The sequence below is a fragment of the Sinocyclocheilus grahami genome, unplaced genomic scaffold, assembly GCF_001515645.1.
Source record: "Sinocyclocheilus grahami isolate Dianchi unplaced genomic scaffold, SAMN03320097.WGS_v1.1 scaffold16.1, whole genome shotgun sequence".
Classification (NCBI taxonomy): Eukaryota; Metazoa; Chordata; class Actinopteri; order Cypriniformes; family Cyprinidae; genus Sinocyclocheilus; species Sinocyclocheilus grahami.
In genome coordinates, this window is record NW_015505195.1 from 262,539 (window position 1) to 279,191 (window position 16,653).

Genomic DNA, 16,653 nt, shown 5'->3' on the forward strand with positions numbered 1-16,653 from the left:
ACTGTGCATATAAATAATGAAACGGCTTAGCCGAGTGCTTTGAGATCGATTTGGGCTTGAAGTTGTCTTTCTGAAGTGATACGGGAAGGCATGAAGGCTGACTGTTTGATAAGAGAGAGTGAGACAGACAGACTGAGAGACATGTTTGAGCAGCAGTCTTTGCACTTCAGATGAATTTCAGTGGCAGAATAATCAGATGTTAATTGTAGATAGAGACAAGGGATATGTCTGGAATCTTAATGGCATGCTTTTAAACTCTTAGAGTTCATATGAACCGAATGTAGGATAATTACTGTGATTGAACGCAAAATCTGCTGCTTGGCGACAAATGAGTTTTTATAAAGCAGGCGGCTCTTTTTTTAATGCTTAAATGTAATTCCAACCTGTTTCTTACAAAACTTTTAATGTCCCTGTCTTTGTGCAATTCATCTCTAACTTAGATGCTTACTGTTTGTGTTGCTATATAAACCATGTCTCTAACAGACAAGGACAGGCTCAGGGTCATTTTTTCCTTTCTCTGCTTTTCTCAAAACATGCTTCTGTTGCCTATTCATCTGTATCTGTAGGCAAACAATGGCACACAGGTGCTCTTTGTACTGAACATTTTTAATTTGAATCAATGTTAGATTACAACAGTAAATTCCACAGAACTGTAAAAATACAACAATGCATTCATACAACAATGTAAAAATAAATAAATGGAGTACCACAAGTTTTTACCCAGAATCCATCAAGACAAACTTCTAGAGCTTTTAAGCTACATTCACCAAACTTGGCACAGACCTTCATAATGGTCTGTTTGTCAAGCTAACTATAATGAATGTTCTGGTCACATGATCATGTAATCTTTGTAATTAATTGCAGTTTGTTTGTTTTTACCTTTATGAGTTCTGTAGAGGGCCGCAAATGTGACCACAAAGAAGGTGGTGGAGTATTTCCCAGCATTCACCAGGTGAGGGAAGGCCCTCCTGGTGTCACGGTAACGTCGCAGACACTGAACAAACCGCAGCCAGGCAGGCAGACAGTGGATGATAGCCCGAACTCCATAAGAGTAGCTGTTACACCGTTGATCACCTTATTTAGGAGGATAAAATTATGAATACACATTGATATTTCCAAGACTATACTACTATATTATAATATATGTATTTCTAGAAATTTAAAGCTGCAGTCCGTAACTTTTTTTGGTTAAAAATTATCCGAAATCAATATTTGAGCAAGTACATAACCAGCCAGTGTTCAAAACTATCGCCTTACTTTAACCCGATTCACAACGATTAGCTTATAATAATGTTTTCTAATTTGAGTGGTACAGGTAGGTTTTTGTGGGAAATTTGAGCATGCTGCTGCGTCATTACGTCACGTCTGTAAACATAAAGAAGTTGTCCCGGCTACTAGGCTATCGCATGTGAGGATCCTGCAGGTGGTCGATCATTTATAGCCTTTTCTCACAGCAGCTGGAATAATTACATTTATCATTTTGATGGCAGATTATTTATAGCCGTTTCTCACAGCAGCTGGAATAATTACATTTATCATTTTGATGGCAGATTTTAATCCAGAAAGGATTATGTGTTTATGAAACATATGTGAATGAAATAAAAAAAACAAATATTCCAGTTATAAATGTGCTTCTGATTACAGATAGCCTGGGATTACACAAGATTTGTGTTTTAAAGACAACCAGTCAAAGGGAGCATGATTTGCTTTTTAGGTTAAAAGAATTTCTTAATATGAAATTTGAGTAGTATGACAATTAGAGATTAGACTGTACAGAAATTTAAATCTACTCGCTTATACACACTTCACATAGTCACGTAATGCTGATGTTGTTAACATTAATAATTTGAGAATAAAGTATAACAATAATAATAATTTGCACGGTTTGATGTGATATGAGCTCATTTAGATTAAATCGCCATTGGTAGCGCGATTTATTTTAATGCTTTTTTCCTCAGTTGGTCAGAACAAACGTGGCAGACTTATTACTTGTTCAGATGACAATATTCGGTGCAAATTCTTATTTGAATCATATATTCCAAGACGTAGGCTAGAATCTGTGAATGCGAACTACAGTAAATATCCACACCGGTGTGGTGACTGACTGCCACACATACTCCTCAAAACATTAGATTCATCCACGCTGGAGTCGTGCCGGAGCACAACGCACGCAAGGAAGATAATTCCGCAAACAGCTGCAATTGCAGGTTTTCAAACAGAGATGGCGACAAAGAGGCAAAACTTACGGACTGCAGCTTTAAATGATGATTATATAATAATTCAGGGCTCAACAATTTTGTCTTGATTTGACTTGTCTAGTTTTGATAAACTGAAATATATTTTACATGTACACAAAATATACGCAAATTACAAATGTATTCAAAATTGCAAGTTTTTGTCAAAACCGCAAGAATGTCTAGACTGACAATCTTTTAAATGTCTTTTTAATAAATAAATCAGTAATGAGTTAAATATAACAAACAAATCAGTAATGAGTAATATGCTATAATTTTCCAGATGTGTTTGTGAATTTAGAACTGTCACAGAGTTCTAAATTCACAAATTTCAGAGATCTTTATTGATAATTAAATTGAAATTAATTAATACTAATAATATAACTACTAATAATGATTAATAATTCAAACAAAATATTTTATTATTAACATTATTAATATATAAATATATATAATATATACAAAATAAAATAAAAAGTATAAAACTTTATTAATAAAAAAAATTATATTTTAAAGCATATTTTTCTAACAATGAACAGGCCTAAAAATCTGAACTACTCATCTGATCAGGCCAGCAGAAAATGCTCACTTTCTCCTACTCTCTCGCTCACTTTCCCTCCTCTTATTTCTCAGTATTTTCCTATATTCCTGAGCTGGTGCGACAAATTTCTGCACCATTAGACAACCGCTGATGCTCTGAATTTCCTGGTCCATTTCACATGATAAACTCCACTGAACCTGAAGAACTCCTATATGTGTTGACACTGTCTGTGCAATCTGAATTCATTTGCAAGAGCAACTAATCAAAACCAGCCATTCATCTACCATTACATCTAATGTTGAAATTGGGATGGTTCAACATGAATGGCTCAGTCGGTCAAAACTTGAATCAGTACATTTCAGGATGGCTTCATCCTGAATCAATTACCATATGTGGAGGGCAGTAAGCCGCTGCGATCTCCCCACTGCAGCTCCATGCTGTAGTAACAGACCAGATACTCCAGATCTGAGAGCACAATGACCAGGGAATTGAGTTGATCTGCCAGCCAGAAGTCTGCAAACTCCACTCGGTGGAACGGGGCAGTGAACACACGGAACTTCAAACACAGAAAATATTAAGTTTAAATATGTATACTGTATACAGTGCTTAAGGTAAACATTGAGGACAACAATAGACAGCAGAATTCATCACAACTGCTTTTTTCTCTCAAAATGTGGTGGTATATGTATAACAGCTTATCCCTGAGGCAGACTGAACTCTATGAGACAGCGAGCGAAAATCTTAATGAGAACTCCGCTGGCTGAAAGCAACTAAATAGAGTTTTTATTGGCTGATCATCTGCTATCTCATCAGCTCCTCACCAATAAACCAGCTTTAACTGTGTCTATGTAACGATGGGGTTAGATGTGTTTCAACATGAATCTAGCAAACTGTGAATCATGTTTGTCACATGACCACATATTTACAAATCATACACAGCTGCCTGTGATAGAGAGAGATGCGCATGAAAAAAGTAATAACCATTTTTAATTCTAAAAACTATTTTAAAATAGGTTTTCTGCCATGTTGAAGCAGGTTATTTGGATGAAGATCGTGAATTATTAAATCAAGATTTTTTCCCCATGTGTTTCGTCTGGGTAAAATATCGGTAACAAATAAAAAATAAAGTTTGATTACAAAGATTCACTTTTTATATGCATGCGCATAGAACTTTCAACAATTACAAAATAAGAGCTGTAAATAAAAAATACTCAAGCAAAAAAAAAGAAAAAAGTAAATAAAAATGTTTATTAAACTAACTAACAATAAATTATATATATATATATATAAACAAGTAAATAAAATTAATATTATTGCTAAATAATATATAATAAAATAATCTTTTATAAAACTGTAAATAAAAATTACACAATTAGACAATAAATAATAGTTAAATAAATTATGTGAAGAAAAATAACAATATATTTATAAAAAAATAAATAAATGAAATAATATACAATTACATACTATACATGTAGGCTAAATGCTAACTTAGGCGAGTCACCTTTGTTGCCCTTGAGTCACATTGTTTTTTTTTCTTTTTTCCCCCACATATTTTCCTGTGGCTCAATCATTCTACCCTATGAAATGAAAATGTACCTCTCTCAGCCTTCAGGCCACCGCTGACATTTCCCAGCGACACAGTTTTGCACTACACCGATCTATGCCATCATACTCTTGAGGCTCAAATGCTAGTGAATATTGATTTCCCCCCACACAAACTCTGATCAGTTATTTTTTCCTGATGAAACAGGTGAAGGCGTTCCACAAAAATGGTTTTAGACATACAGGTCTGAATGTGAGGTACATTTCAGTGTTACAGCTGCATGTGTGATGCACAGCTTGAGTGTGACAGCGCGTTTGAGCTCTGGGAAGAAAGCCACCCACTGTTTGGTCATCAGTACGTGTCGGTTTTAATCTACAGGAAGTGTGTGTGTGTGTGTCTGCGTGTGCTCCGAGGAATAAGGCTCCAGTCTAGGTCAATTAGATGTGGGGAGGGCAGTGAGACAGAGGCAGGCGGCTACTGATGGCTCCATCCCAATAATGATTGCACAGGCACAGTCTTCACATCCGCAGAGATAGAGCTGCAATCTATTTTCCCTCACCTCACTGCCCCGTGCCACACGCATAATCGCTCATGTACGCTCACAGACCTCTTTGAAACACTGTTTGTGGTCGGTAATATATTTTTTTGAAAGAAATGAATACTTTTATTCAGCAAGAATCAATAAACTGATATAAAAGTGACAGTAAAGACATTTATGATGTCACAAAACATCTATATTTTAAATAAATGCTGTTATTTAGAACTCTTTATTTCATCGATTCAAAAAAAATATTAAGTAGCACACCTGTTTTCAACACTGATAATAATAAGAAATGTTTCTTGAGTGCCAAATCAGCATGATAAAATCAGCTTAATGACACTGAAGACTGGAGTAATGACTGCTGAAAATCAAGCTTTCAATCATTATTTTAAATTGTAATAATATTTCTTTTTTTAATCAGATAAATGCAGCCTTGGTGAGCATAAGAGACTTCTTTCACAAACATTAAAAGGTCTCCAGACTTTTTAACAGCAGTATACATGCACACACTATCTTTTTTTCACACAGGCCAAGGGGAAAACAATTGTTACTACTATAAAACTAATACAAATAGGTAATGGAAATGGATGAAGCTGTTTGTGCACTGAAATGAGCCAATTAGCTCTTAGCTAATTTAACTGAATTCATTAGAAATGTGTCGGAACAGGTGGCTTTGCTATTAAGAGTGATTCCAGGGAAAACATTAACATTTTATTGTCTTAAACAAGACAGGATATGATGATTGCAAATGCTGTTTATAACCCACTTTACTTCTAATTTGACACATTTCTAAGTTAAACTTGGGACTTTTTAAATCCATCTGGAACTGATTGGATCATAAAATAAATGGGTGTTGCATATCTGCATGGAGCCAATTAACAGCATGCAATAGCCTGTGTTTATTATGTTGGCGTAAAAAGTTTTTCACTATTTATCATTAATGTTTTTGTGGCTATTGAAAGCTCTACAGTATGTTCATAAAATTGAATGGTTTTGTCTCTCACCAAAAGTTTGATGAGCCAGAAACGGGATTTGTAGTAGGCCGTTTTGAAGGGGTTGATGAGGAAGAGCACCATGAAGCCGTAGAGGATGAGGGGGTTTGCCTGCATAGGGAGCCAAGTGTAGTCCGCAAACAGACAGGATAGGATGCTGAGACACCACAACACCCCCAAAAACCCTGCGATCTACAGCAAGAGAAAAGGATCAAATTGAACATACAGAAGCATTATTATTCTGATTTTCAAAAGTTTTTCCATTCCTTTCTTATTATTTTATCTGTCTGAATACAATGTACTCTAATTCAAAAGGTTTGGGCAAGAAAGATTTTTTAAAAAGAAATTAAAGTTTTATTTAGCAAGGATGCATTAAATAGATCAAAAGAGGCAGTAAAAAACATGTTATTCATCAAAGAATCCTGAAAATCATCTATTCATCAAAGAATCCTGAAAAGAAATATATCAACTTTAACAAACATATTGAGCAGCACAACAGTTTTCAACATTGATAATAGATAGAAATTTTCACTGAGCACCAAATCAGCATATTAGAATGATTTCTGAAGGATCACGTGACACTGAAGACTGGAGTATTGGCTGCTGGAAATTCAGTTTTACAACACAGAAATAAATTAAAATATATTAAAATAGAAAACAGTTATTTCAAAATTGTAATAATGTTTCACAATATTACTTTTTTTTTACTGGATTCTATCAAATAAATGCAGTCTTTGTAAGCACTTCTTTCAAAAACATAAAATAAACAGACCCCAAACTTTTGAAAGGCAGTGTATATACAGGCTTCCCGTCTACATGACATGTCTCACCTCAAACAGATGTTGATGTGAAAGATTGTTTCGAGGGTTCAGCTCAAAGATCAGCACATGATTGACACCCGCCTGCCTCCAGCCATAAGTATTAATCCCCAAGAGGAAGAGAAACTGAATCAACAGGAAACCGCCACGGTAGATGCGCACCAGCGGCCAGATGTTCTGATTACGAATGAAAAAAGCACCTGAGAGGGAAGAGTTTTATATAAATGACTGCACTGTTCTAACACAAATGAGTCGTACATTATCAGAAGTGCTGGAATTTATACACTGGATAAAATGTATGTAACAAGAAGCATATGGATTAAGTGTGTAACAAGGTAAAAACTGTACCAATAAGGACAAAGGCGATAGCCAGGACAATGAAGACCCCACAATACAGTCCCACACGAAAGGTGGTCCAGGCAGGTGCAGGCTGAGGTTGAGAAAAAGCACATTTAAATCACTGCTGTTCTTATTCTAAAGCAAGGAATGCATCTCAATGTAGCTTTTTATTACAATATACACCTACACTGAAAAAATGGCTTTGCATTAGCATTTGCACTTGGGGAATTGTTAAAATAATGGTATATTTTATGTCATCGAAACTTAACATTTCAAGTTCTGTCACTACAGTTACTTAGAATAGTTAGCTAGCAGATGGCTTCAACTCAAATATGTCTGTTAACCTTCTTTTTTTCTACAGCAAACCATATTTTACATTTATGTTGTGCAAAGGACAGGGAAACACATACATTCTCTCCATTAAAGGTAAAACAGTATTCTATTCCTGCAATGTATTGTACATGATGTTCCAAGCACAGGTGTATCTCTCCACCCACTCTGTCTTTTGCATTGTATAGTTCCCGTGTACTTACACAACTGTTATTGACCTAGAACTAAAAGTACTACATGAAAAGACACTGCAGATATTTTTCACACGCTTTTCATGGGCTGTTTGCTATTATGTTATTCTTCACCAAGCATACTTTTTGCTCTCCATGTGGGTTTTGCTTTAGCATTTTGTATTTATCCCTAAAATAATCAAAAAATAAACTATGTGCACTTCATTGATTACAGTATATAAAATACCTTTGATTCTACCAATAATACATTTTAATTAAATATTTAATACAGACACATAACCTTCATGTTCTTTTGAAGCAGACTTTACTGCTCCAGAGACTCCAGTGATGTATGTGTAAAAATAACAAGTCATTTAGAAAATTAACCTCTTATTTTAAAAAATAAAAAATTTGAATAGGTAGAAAATTACTATAAAAAGAAAACAGTCAGAATCAGAATCTTAGCATGTGAAAATTCATTATATATGTTCCTGAGACCCATCAAATCCTGAAACCCTAAAGAGAAGAACATCTTTCATGGATGGCTGAAGAATTGATCAAGAATCAACCAGATGTTCAATATTAAGCTATTAAAATTGGCTCTCAGACACCAGGTGGGCGAGCATAACGTTACACAACTGCTGCGTGCATGTGTGTGTGTGTCTGCATGTACTATCTATGAGTTTCCTTCTCACCTGTGCTGCTCCAAGAGGTGGAACTCTTAGCCTCTTCATGGCCTTCTGACGGTCACCTCCTTCCAGCTCTGTGGTCACCAGAGCCTGGGCACACAAGGGTCAAAGGTCAGACACCATTCTTTAGTTTAGTCATTTCTGCCCTGAATTCCACTTCATTCTAATGTGCTCTAGGGTTTTAAGTATCATTTATCATTTTCAGCAGCTATGGGTGTTTACACTAACACCAATACAATCAGATCATGATACAAGCAGGAAACCAGAAGTCCAAATGTGGAGCCAGGCAGTCTACCTCGGTCTCAGAGATGAGCTGTGTGATTTTCTTGCAGGTATAGAATGGAGCCACCTCCACGTGAGCCACACGCCAATCAGCTCCACGCTGTGTGTCCAGAATCTTGTCATGTTTCTTCAGAATCTTACGGAATCCAGTGAAGTTCAGATTCTGTGATTAGGGTAAATAAGAATATGAAATTAAGAATTTTTGTCCTTCTTCTAAAACAGGAAAGAAAAATTCTGTACTTCTTTATGTTGAGACACATCTACTCATTCCTTATTATTGCTATTTAGAGTAATGGAATAAAACAATCAGATGTTTTAGAAAAAAAGTCATGCAATAACATATATTCCAGATCTGTGCACTCTGGACATGTGGTGCATCCTGGGATATTTTTTTAACTGTGTTAAAGCGGTTCACATGTTTAATGGACACCTGTTGACTATCCAGTCTAACTCATCCATTTAAATTTAATATTTGTCTATGAAACATACCTCAAGAATTTAAACATAAACATTTAGATCAGATCAATGGTTCATGAGTTCATGGCAGGCTAATAATTAATTAAATAGTAAAAAGAATTATTAAATACAAGTAATAATAATATATATTTTTTAAATGAAAATTAATTAGAATCCAGTTAAAAAGAATAGGCATTGCTGATCACCAGCATCTGTTGAGCTTTGGGTGTTGTCTCATCAGCTGAGAAAAAACCCCCCAAAACAAAACAGTGGAAAGGTCAAGAAACCCAAGAGGGAGTCAGAACAACATTCACAACAGGAGACGAACAACAACAATTAATTATCAGACCTGGTAGTTCTGCAGCAGGATGAGGCTGAGGTAGAACTCGCTGAAGGCCAGCTGCAGGTCTTTGATGTTGCGATGTTTGTTGCGCTCTTTGTTGGACAAAGGAAACACCGTTTTGCGGTGACTGCGCAGCCCTGGAACGTTGCTCTCCCGCTGGGCATCCAGAGACGACTGCAGCTCATTCTGCAAAGTTGCAAATCGGCGCTGTGCCTCAGCCAGTTTCTCTGTGAAGATCCAAAAAAGAGAAGACAATATTATTAATTAAGTTATCATTTTATTTGATTTATGGCCTTTGAGAGAACATGGAAAATAAAAAGCCTGGTTGTACACCAGGACAGAAATATAATATCTTAAATGTATTAAAAACTATTCGACTACATCTACTGAGAGACATAAAGCCTGCTTGGCTTACAACCCTGCAATGAAATGCACCAGAATCCATTTTGCATGACAAATAAATCCCTCATTCTACCCATCAACTGGAAAGTAAAGCAGACAGATTTCCTGTTAGAGATGAGCCTCTTCCTGTAAGGGCGATATCTCAGACAGCATTATCCCTGCTGGCCTGCGTCCCAGCTCAGTTCGGTGAACAGCACCCTGTTCACCCATCTCACTTTCAGAGGAAGGAAACGGGATATTATGTTCAGCAGACAAGTAAATACTGGGAGTCCTGCTGGCGTATGGGTGATAACCCTCAGTAAGGATCTGAGCAGTCCAAGATAAAAAAAGGTGCCACACTTTGTCCCCAAGGCACTGATCATCCAATTTTCTCTACTAATGTGTCTTTTTCAGGGCAGTCTACTTGCACTGCCAATATTTCACTGATGTAAACAAAATAAATAAATAGATTAAAAAAAAAAAAAAAAAATCATACTTTTAATGAATTTAAATTTTCTAAATATTTTAAAAATGTATTTATATAAATATATATTTATTAAAATACAATTATATACATTTTGTAATATTTATATAAATGTTAATTTATTGTATATTTATATTCATAATACTTAGAAATGTATTATTTTTTATTTTAATTTTATATTAATTCAATATATTTAATATACATTTATTTCATATTAATTATTTTTATAATAGTATTTATTATACGTTTGTTAAATGTTTTCAGGTAACTCCAAGGCAGGAATAAATTAATAAACAATACAAATAAATAAATAAATAAACATTTAAAAATGGCATATATGACAAATTGACAAACAAATTGCATATATGACAAAAAAAATGTCTTAAAGATGTTCGACAGTTTAAAAAGATGACAAGCAGTATTTGCAAACAAACAATACAGAAAACCATAAAATGTATAAGTTTGGACAGCATTAATAATGCAAATACAAAAAAAGATAAGATGACAGAACATCAGTTAAATAGAGTCCAGACAAACATGGGCTGTGGACAAAGATTTGACCTTAAAAAAAACAACAACAACATATTAAATAGAATGCACAACCTTGTTTTCTTTCATGTAATATAATAAATATAGTGTCCAGTCAACTATAATAGTCTGACTAAGGTCTGTACATCTGCAGGCTAAGCGTGGCTAAGATGGTGCTAAGAATTGATGTGCTTAGCAGATCTCCTCCACTGGGACAAAGACTGCATGTTGTTAATTCAGGACCACTCAGGGGGGAGGCAGGGGTCTCAGCCATAACACAGTCTGGGTCAACTACACAGAATTAGCTATAGTGCACTAACAGTGGCAGCCATCCTAATATAGATTTCAATTCTAAAGGGGCATCATATATGATAGCGCCTTTCACTTCACCACATAAACCGGCCTGTGCGTGCATGGACAACATTATCTGAAGAGCTGAATAACTAAATTAGTATTTCTAACACTGTTTCTGAGCAAATGAAACTTTACTGTGTCTTATTTTTGTGTTTGTGGAAAAAACATCCAAGTATTTTACACAAGGGAAAAATAAAAGTATGGGGTCAGAGATTTTTCCAGCTTTCTTTGGCTGGGCAACTCGATTAGAGTTTATTTTGGTCCGTCTATCAAACCTACAGCACTGAGGCAGTGAATGATTTTTGGTGGCAACTGGAGTATAAAAAGACTAAACCTATATTACAAGCAGAATTAATGCTTTCCTTTCATGTTAAATTATTAATGTACATCCGCTTCTTTGTTTCAGAATAAATGCTGACCCATCTGTCTCAGCTCATTCTGAGATTTTGATTTAGAAGGAGAATTAGCTACTGTTATATTCTCATTCATGATGCATGCTAACAATGCATCAATATGCAAACAAAGCATTAATCTCATGCTTTAAACACTCGTTTGTCATGCCATCCCCTAACCAGCCACTAGAGGCAGTAGAGCTTAGACATTCCTGCTGCCCTGAAGTCAAAGCAACAACACAGCTTATGTTGCAGTGTGTGCATATATTATCAGTCCAAACATAGTCTATTCCCCTTGACGCATGTCAAAATGACATTTCATATTACATCATGTTCCCAAATAGTGCTGTACACCCAGACCTCATGCACAGGGAATCCCTTGACGGCCACTGCAGTTCAGCAGTTCAGAATGTTTCCACTTGTGCTATTTATGAGTTACAGAAAGAACGCATATGTAGCCAAACAGTTAGGATTATTAAAAGTTAACTCTTAATGATCATTAATGCTCAAGAAAACTCTCCTGTAATCCTCAAAAAAGTTATTGTAAGACTGATTGAGGATATATGCACTTTATTTTTGTGGGAAATGTAAGTGTTTATTATATACACTTTGTTTTGGAGCCAGTAAGATTGTTTAATTAAATTCAAATAATACTTTTATTCAACCAAATTACATTAAATTGATCAAAAGTAACAGTAAAACACACACACACACACATATATATATATATATACACACACACATCAACATTTTTGAAGGCATGTAGGGAAAACTATACCTGAATAGAATGTGTTGATCTTGGAGAGCTCCTTTTCACATGTCTGAAAGAACTTCTCCTCAAACTTGGCATAGTACCGTTTGACAGTGTCTTCATCTGTGACTGAAAGAGACAAAACACAAAGATGTAAATCTGTGATAATTTTCATGTTCAGCAGTGGGTACTAATGCATTTAGATTAGAGATTCATACATCCCAAAACCCACATCAACATTCCCAGCCTCCACTCTTTACACTGACTCTTCAAAGCCAGAGGGAGTTAAAAAACCAGTGCTTTGAGCTTCAAACAACAAATCTTAGTCTAAATTCTAGATTTCAAATGTAATATATGTATTTATTTTAAACTGTAGACTGTAAAATTTAAGATGAATGTTTAAACACGTTTTACAGTGCAGCTGTCTGTGTCTTCCGCTCTGCTGTCTTTTGTAAAGGAAGTGGAAGATTTAGACATGGGCAACCACCCAGGGTGGCAACTTGATAGGGGCAGCATGGGGCACCCATGGGAGAAAAAAAAAGAATGCACGAAAGCGCAATTGTGGTTTTACCACTCATTTGCACATCAGGTCAATGATATCATGTCCCCGTGTGGGACAGTTAATCTGGTCGGGACACTCGCCTGGAGAAATACTCTCACTCAGAAAAAGTAAGCAGGATTACGTCACCTGAGGGTTTCCAGTTTCATCTGTGACATCAGTACAGTTCTAAATTAACATGAATTAAAATAATGGAAAAGACAAAAAAACGTCTAAGCTACCAGGAGCCTAAATTAGGAAAATGAGGAGGGGAAATGTGAAAAAAATAAAGGTACAGTATCTATGCAGCTATCACTCATATCGTTATGAGTATAATATGTTTTTTCTGTGCATTTGGGCAGTTTGGGGGAGATTTATGGTATTTTTTAATTTGCCTTAATTTGTGATAATTAAAAAGAATAGCATTTTTTTTTAAATCACTTTAAATAAGATCTCTGTTTCTCAAACTAGATGAAATGAATAAAACAAAAATGCACCATGGTTTTTAGTGAAAGATTGCTGCCATCTGTTGGAAAAAAACTTTTAAAATTAAAAAATAACATGAATGCCACAAGTTAGCAGCAGAGGATTACTCAATGCCCCTTATATATCATACCTAAGTTTTCATTTAGATTTATATTTAGACATTATCAAGTCATTATTATAGCATCAATTTAACACTTTAGCATTTTTTTGCAATCGTCACAACATTATGCGTGTGTGTGTGTGTGTGTGTGTGTATAAAGGTGTCACTCCAGTTTTGTGTATGTTCTGTATTGTCGTTTTTTTTTTTCAAATTACGTAAGGGGCGGTTCGCCCAGGGCGCCATACAAGCTAGTACCGTCACTAGGAAGAACGCCTGAGGGATTTGGCTGTCAAAGTTGTCTCTCTCAATAAATAAGCCAGAGTCAGGTAAAAGCATTTAGCCTCTATTACAAGACATTAATCAGATACAACTGCTTGCATCTACTTAAGGTTATACAGACTATGCATCAAATATTGCCTTTGCATAAAAAAACTAGAAAGGTCACATTCATCAACAAACATGTCTGAGTCTGTCGGTTATATGGTTACTAGGGATGTCACAATTCTCATTATAATATTGAACCATTCGGAATAACATCCATGGTTCCATACGCACTTCTGAATAGCGTTTTTTTTGGTTTTGCGTTTAAATAATTCCTGTGTTTTATTTCTCTCAGAATTGGTTCTCTGTGTGTGCCCGTGAGCCTACGTGATGATATGAGAAACGACTACCCGCTTATAACGTGCATTTGAAAAAGCAACACACCAAACGCCTTCCCTTGTAATGGCTTGTAATGAAAAGCGTTTCTAAACCTGTTGTCCAACAAAAGAGAAAATTACTTGTTTTTACTTCACAACATCAGTCGAGTGTTTGAAATAACTTCCTTCTGTGATCTGATGTGGCTTCTTAGCACAGAATGAGGCAAAAAATTTTATATATTGTAATTAAGGCTATGATGTCGATTAGCAATGGATAACAAATGTACTTAATCATTATGAAAATACCAGAGATGGCTTAAAGAACACAGATCAACTATATTGTCGCAGGCGAGTGTTTATTGTCTTTATGTTTCATCATTCAAAGCGTTTCTATCTTCTTTTTATTCAGTTACAGCGACAGAGATACCATTATCCATATTAAGGATTTCTTGGAGCGTCATCAGTTCTATTACTTCTGTGATGCAAATGTGGAGTTTCTGTGCGAGGGTGCTCTCTGGGATCCAGTATGAATGAAACAGATATTACGTGTGCTTTTAGCACTCAATAATGGCCAATCCATCCTATTTTGGGTAAAAATAGTAAAAATAATACCTCGCTTTAAAAATTTTAAGGACATAATACATGTGACATAATAATCCACGTTTTTCTCTAGTGTACAGAAGTGTAGTGTACAGATTTTTGTTTGTTAATTTGTTGTTGTTTTTTTAAATCACATTTTAAATAAACACTCTGATGTGCCAAGCCATCAGACTCGAACCGAAAAATCCATGGTTAAACAAATTATCGAGATATGTATTGAACCATGTGGTAACTGTATTGTTGCATCCCTAATGTTTCCATCAGTTCAGTGGATTTAATCCATCAGTACGGTTTGTTGAAAAAAATACTATAACTGAAATTGACACTGTGGCCCAACAACGCATTGAATATACAAAAATTGGAAAATATTATATACTGTTAATTTTATTTCCATAAGAACACTGAATTTAAAAATATCACTGGCTTACCAATTACACTTTGTGAACAAAAACTTCATTTGTAACTTAACATTAACAAATGGAGATCAAAGAATTTATTATTATGTGCAATACTTTTTCAAAGGTTCTTTTTATGAACATATCCACCTTTTTCTTCAATGTAGAAGTAAGCCTATGGGTGAGACGTCCGGTTCATTAGCCGCTATAGGTAAATAACAAGGAGAATAAAACGGTAAAACTGTTTGCACTACAAACCAGTGTGTTCATTATTAAGATAATACATTAAAGAAAAATGATAAGACACACCAACTTTCAATATCAAGCAGCAAAACGAACTGTTTTGGTCAGCTAAAAATAGCTGGACTGAGTGGACGCAGATGAGACTGGAAGCCAGACCCATAGAATTTACAAATGGCCACGCCCATTTTTACGACAAGAAAAAGGTGGATAGGATTCTATAGGATGTTGACAACAAAGAGAGAGATATAATGACCCAGGATGACCTCTAACCCCTTCCATCTCTCTGTGTGATTTATAGCGAAGAGAGAAAGAGTAATTCTCTACATCCATGGACACCTGTTCCCCTAAATGACATATTCAGACCACATACAACTACAACACATCATTCAAATTCACCATATCTCCAGTGTACATGATAAATCAGATTTATTGTCTAATTTATTGCTTAGCCTTAAAAACGACATGAAATCAATTTTTTAAACATCTTAATGCACGTTCCTCATCTACTTGTCTTTTTTGCTGATAATACCAAGGCTGTGTGGGCAGTGATACACATTTTAACTTATAATATCATATAACATCCACACTCCAATCAAATACATATGGATAAAGATCAATTTTCCACTGAATTTTCTGTGCCACAAATATGTTACATTACATACATTAAATAAGTCATAAATACCATTTAATGTCACTTTTAACAAGATATGACGAGAAAATTTAAACAAATAGCACAGCTTGCCACAAGAAAAACATGTATATTCATTATGTCTGTGTTGTCCTGCTGTTCACCACGAGAGCCCTCGTTAGCCTTACAATGGCTTTATAGCTCTGTCATGACCCGGACACAAAGGAACATGACTTCAGCAATAGACTTACTTTAGAGAGAAATGAAAGCAGACTAGAAAAAAACAGAAAACAGACTAGAACATGTTATGACGTGTATTTCAATTCTTGGCATTTTGTATGCATGCAAACACATTAAAAGTGCAGTGTGTGTATCAGTGTCAAAGGAAATCAAAACCACCACCTTGGCGTCCTAGAGCCACGCTCTATCAAGAACACAAAATGCAAAGAAAAAGAAAACCTGTAGAGTATGTTCAAAATTTGGCTGAGAAACCTGTTACAATTTTGTACATGCCTTTGTCTAATATTTATATATTTATTATATTTTTCAGCAAGTAAATATATTTTTCAGCAAGTAAAAGCTCTCTCTTTTTTTATAATTCTAAAAATGTCCATGTGTCCTTTTTGTGTGAATCTTTACTGATTTTTTATAAAATAAACATAAGAATAACTTTTATATTATTAGTAATATTTAAACACTTATTGGAATGATACGGTTTGCATGATTATTCATACAGCAAAAACATTAAATTCCTGATGTTTCAAATATGACAAAATTTAATTTAGATTGGCTAAAGTTTATATATATATATATATATATATATATATATATATATATATATATATATATATATA

The 16,653-nt window shown here is 35.0% G+C and overlaps 1 protein-coding gene across 2 annotated transcripts in view; it reads right to left on the reverse strand.

Annotated features, from left to right (window-relative positions):
* Positions 1-16,653, reverse strand: part of xpr1a (xenotropic and polytropic retrovirus receptor 1a) — an 81,924-nt gene that overhangs the window by 6,238 nt on the left and 59,033 nt on the right. Inside the window, exons 3-11 of one of the 2 annotated variants that reach the window (XM_016295889.1) lie at positions 12,199-12,300; positions 9,288-9,508; positions 8,496-8,645; positions 8,207-8,290; positions 7,021-7,102; positions 6,685-6,872; positions 5,867-6,046; positions 3,163-3,331; positions 880-1,074 (exon numbers count right to left, since the gene is read on the reverse strand). In XM_016295889.1, coding sequence (XP_016151375.1) covers positions 880-1,074; positions 3,163-3,331; positions 5,867-6,046; positions 6,685-6,872; positions 7,021-7,102; positions 8,207-8,290; positions 8,496-8,645; positions 9,288-9,508; positions 12,199-12,300 — 1,371 coding nt within the window. Of the gene's footprint in view, positions 1-879; positions 1,075-3,162; positions 3,332-5,866; positions 6,047-6,684; positions 6,873-7,020; positions 7,103-8,206; positions 8,291-8,495; positions 8,646-9,287; positions 9,509-9,756; positions 9,835-12,198; positions 12,301-16,653 lie in introns of those variants that run through there. The other variant, XM_016295896.1, reaches the window with a different exon arrangement.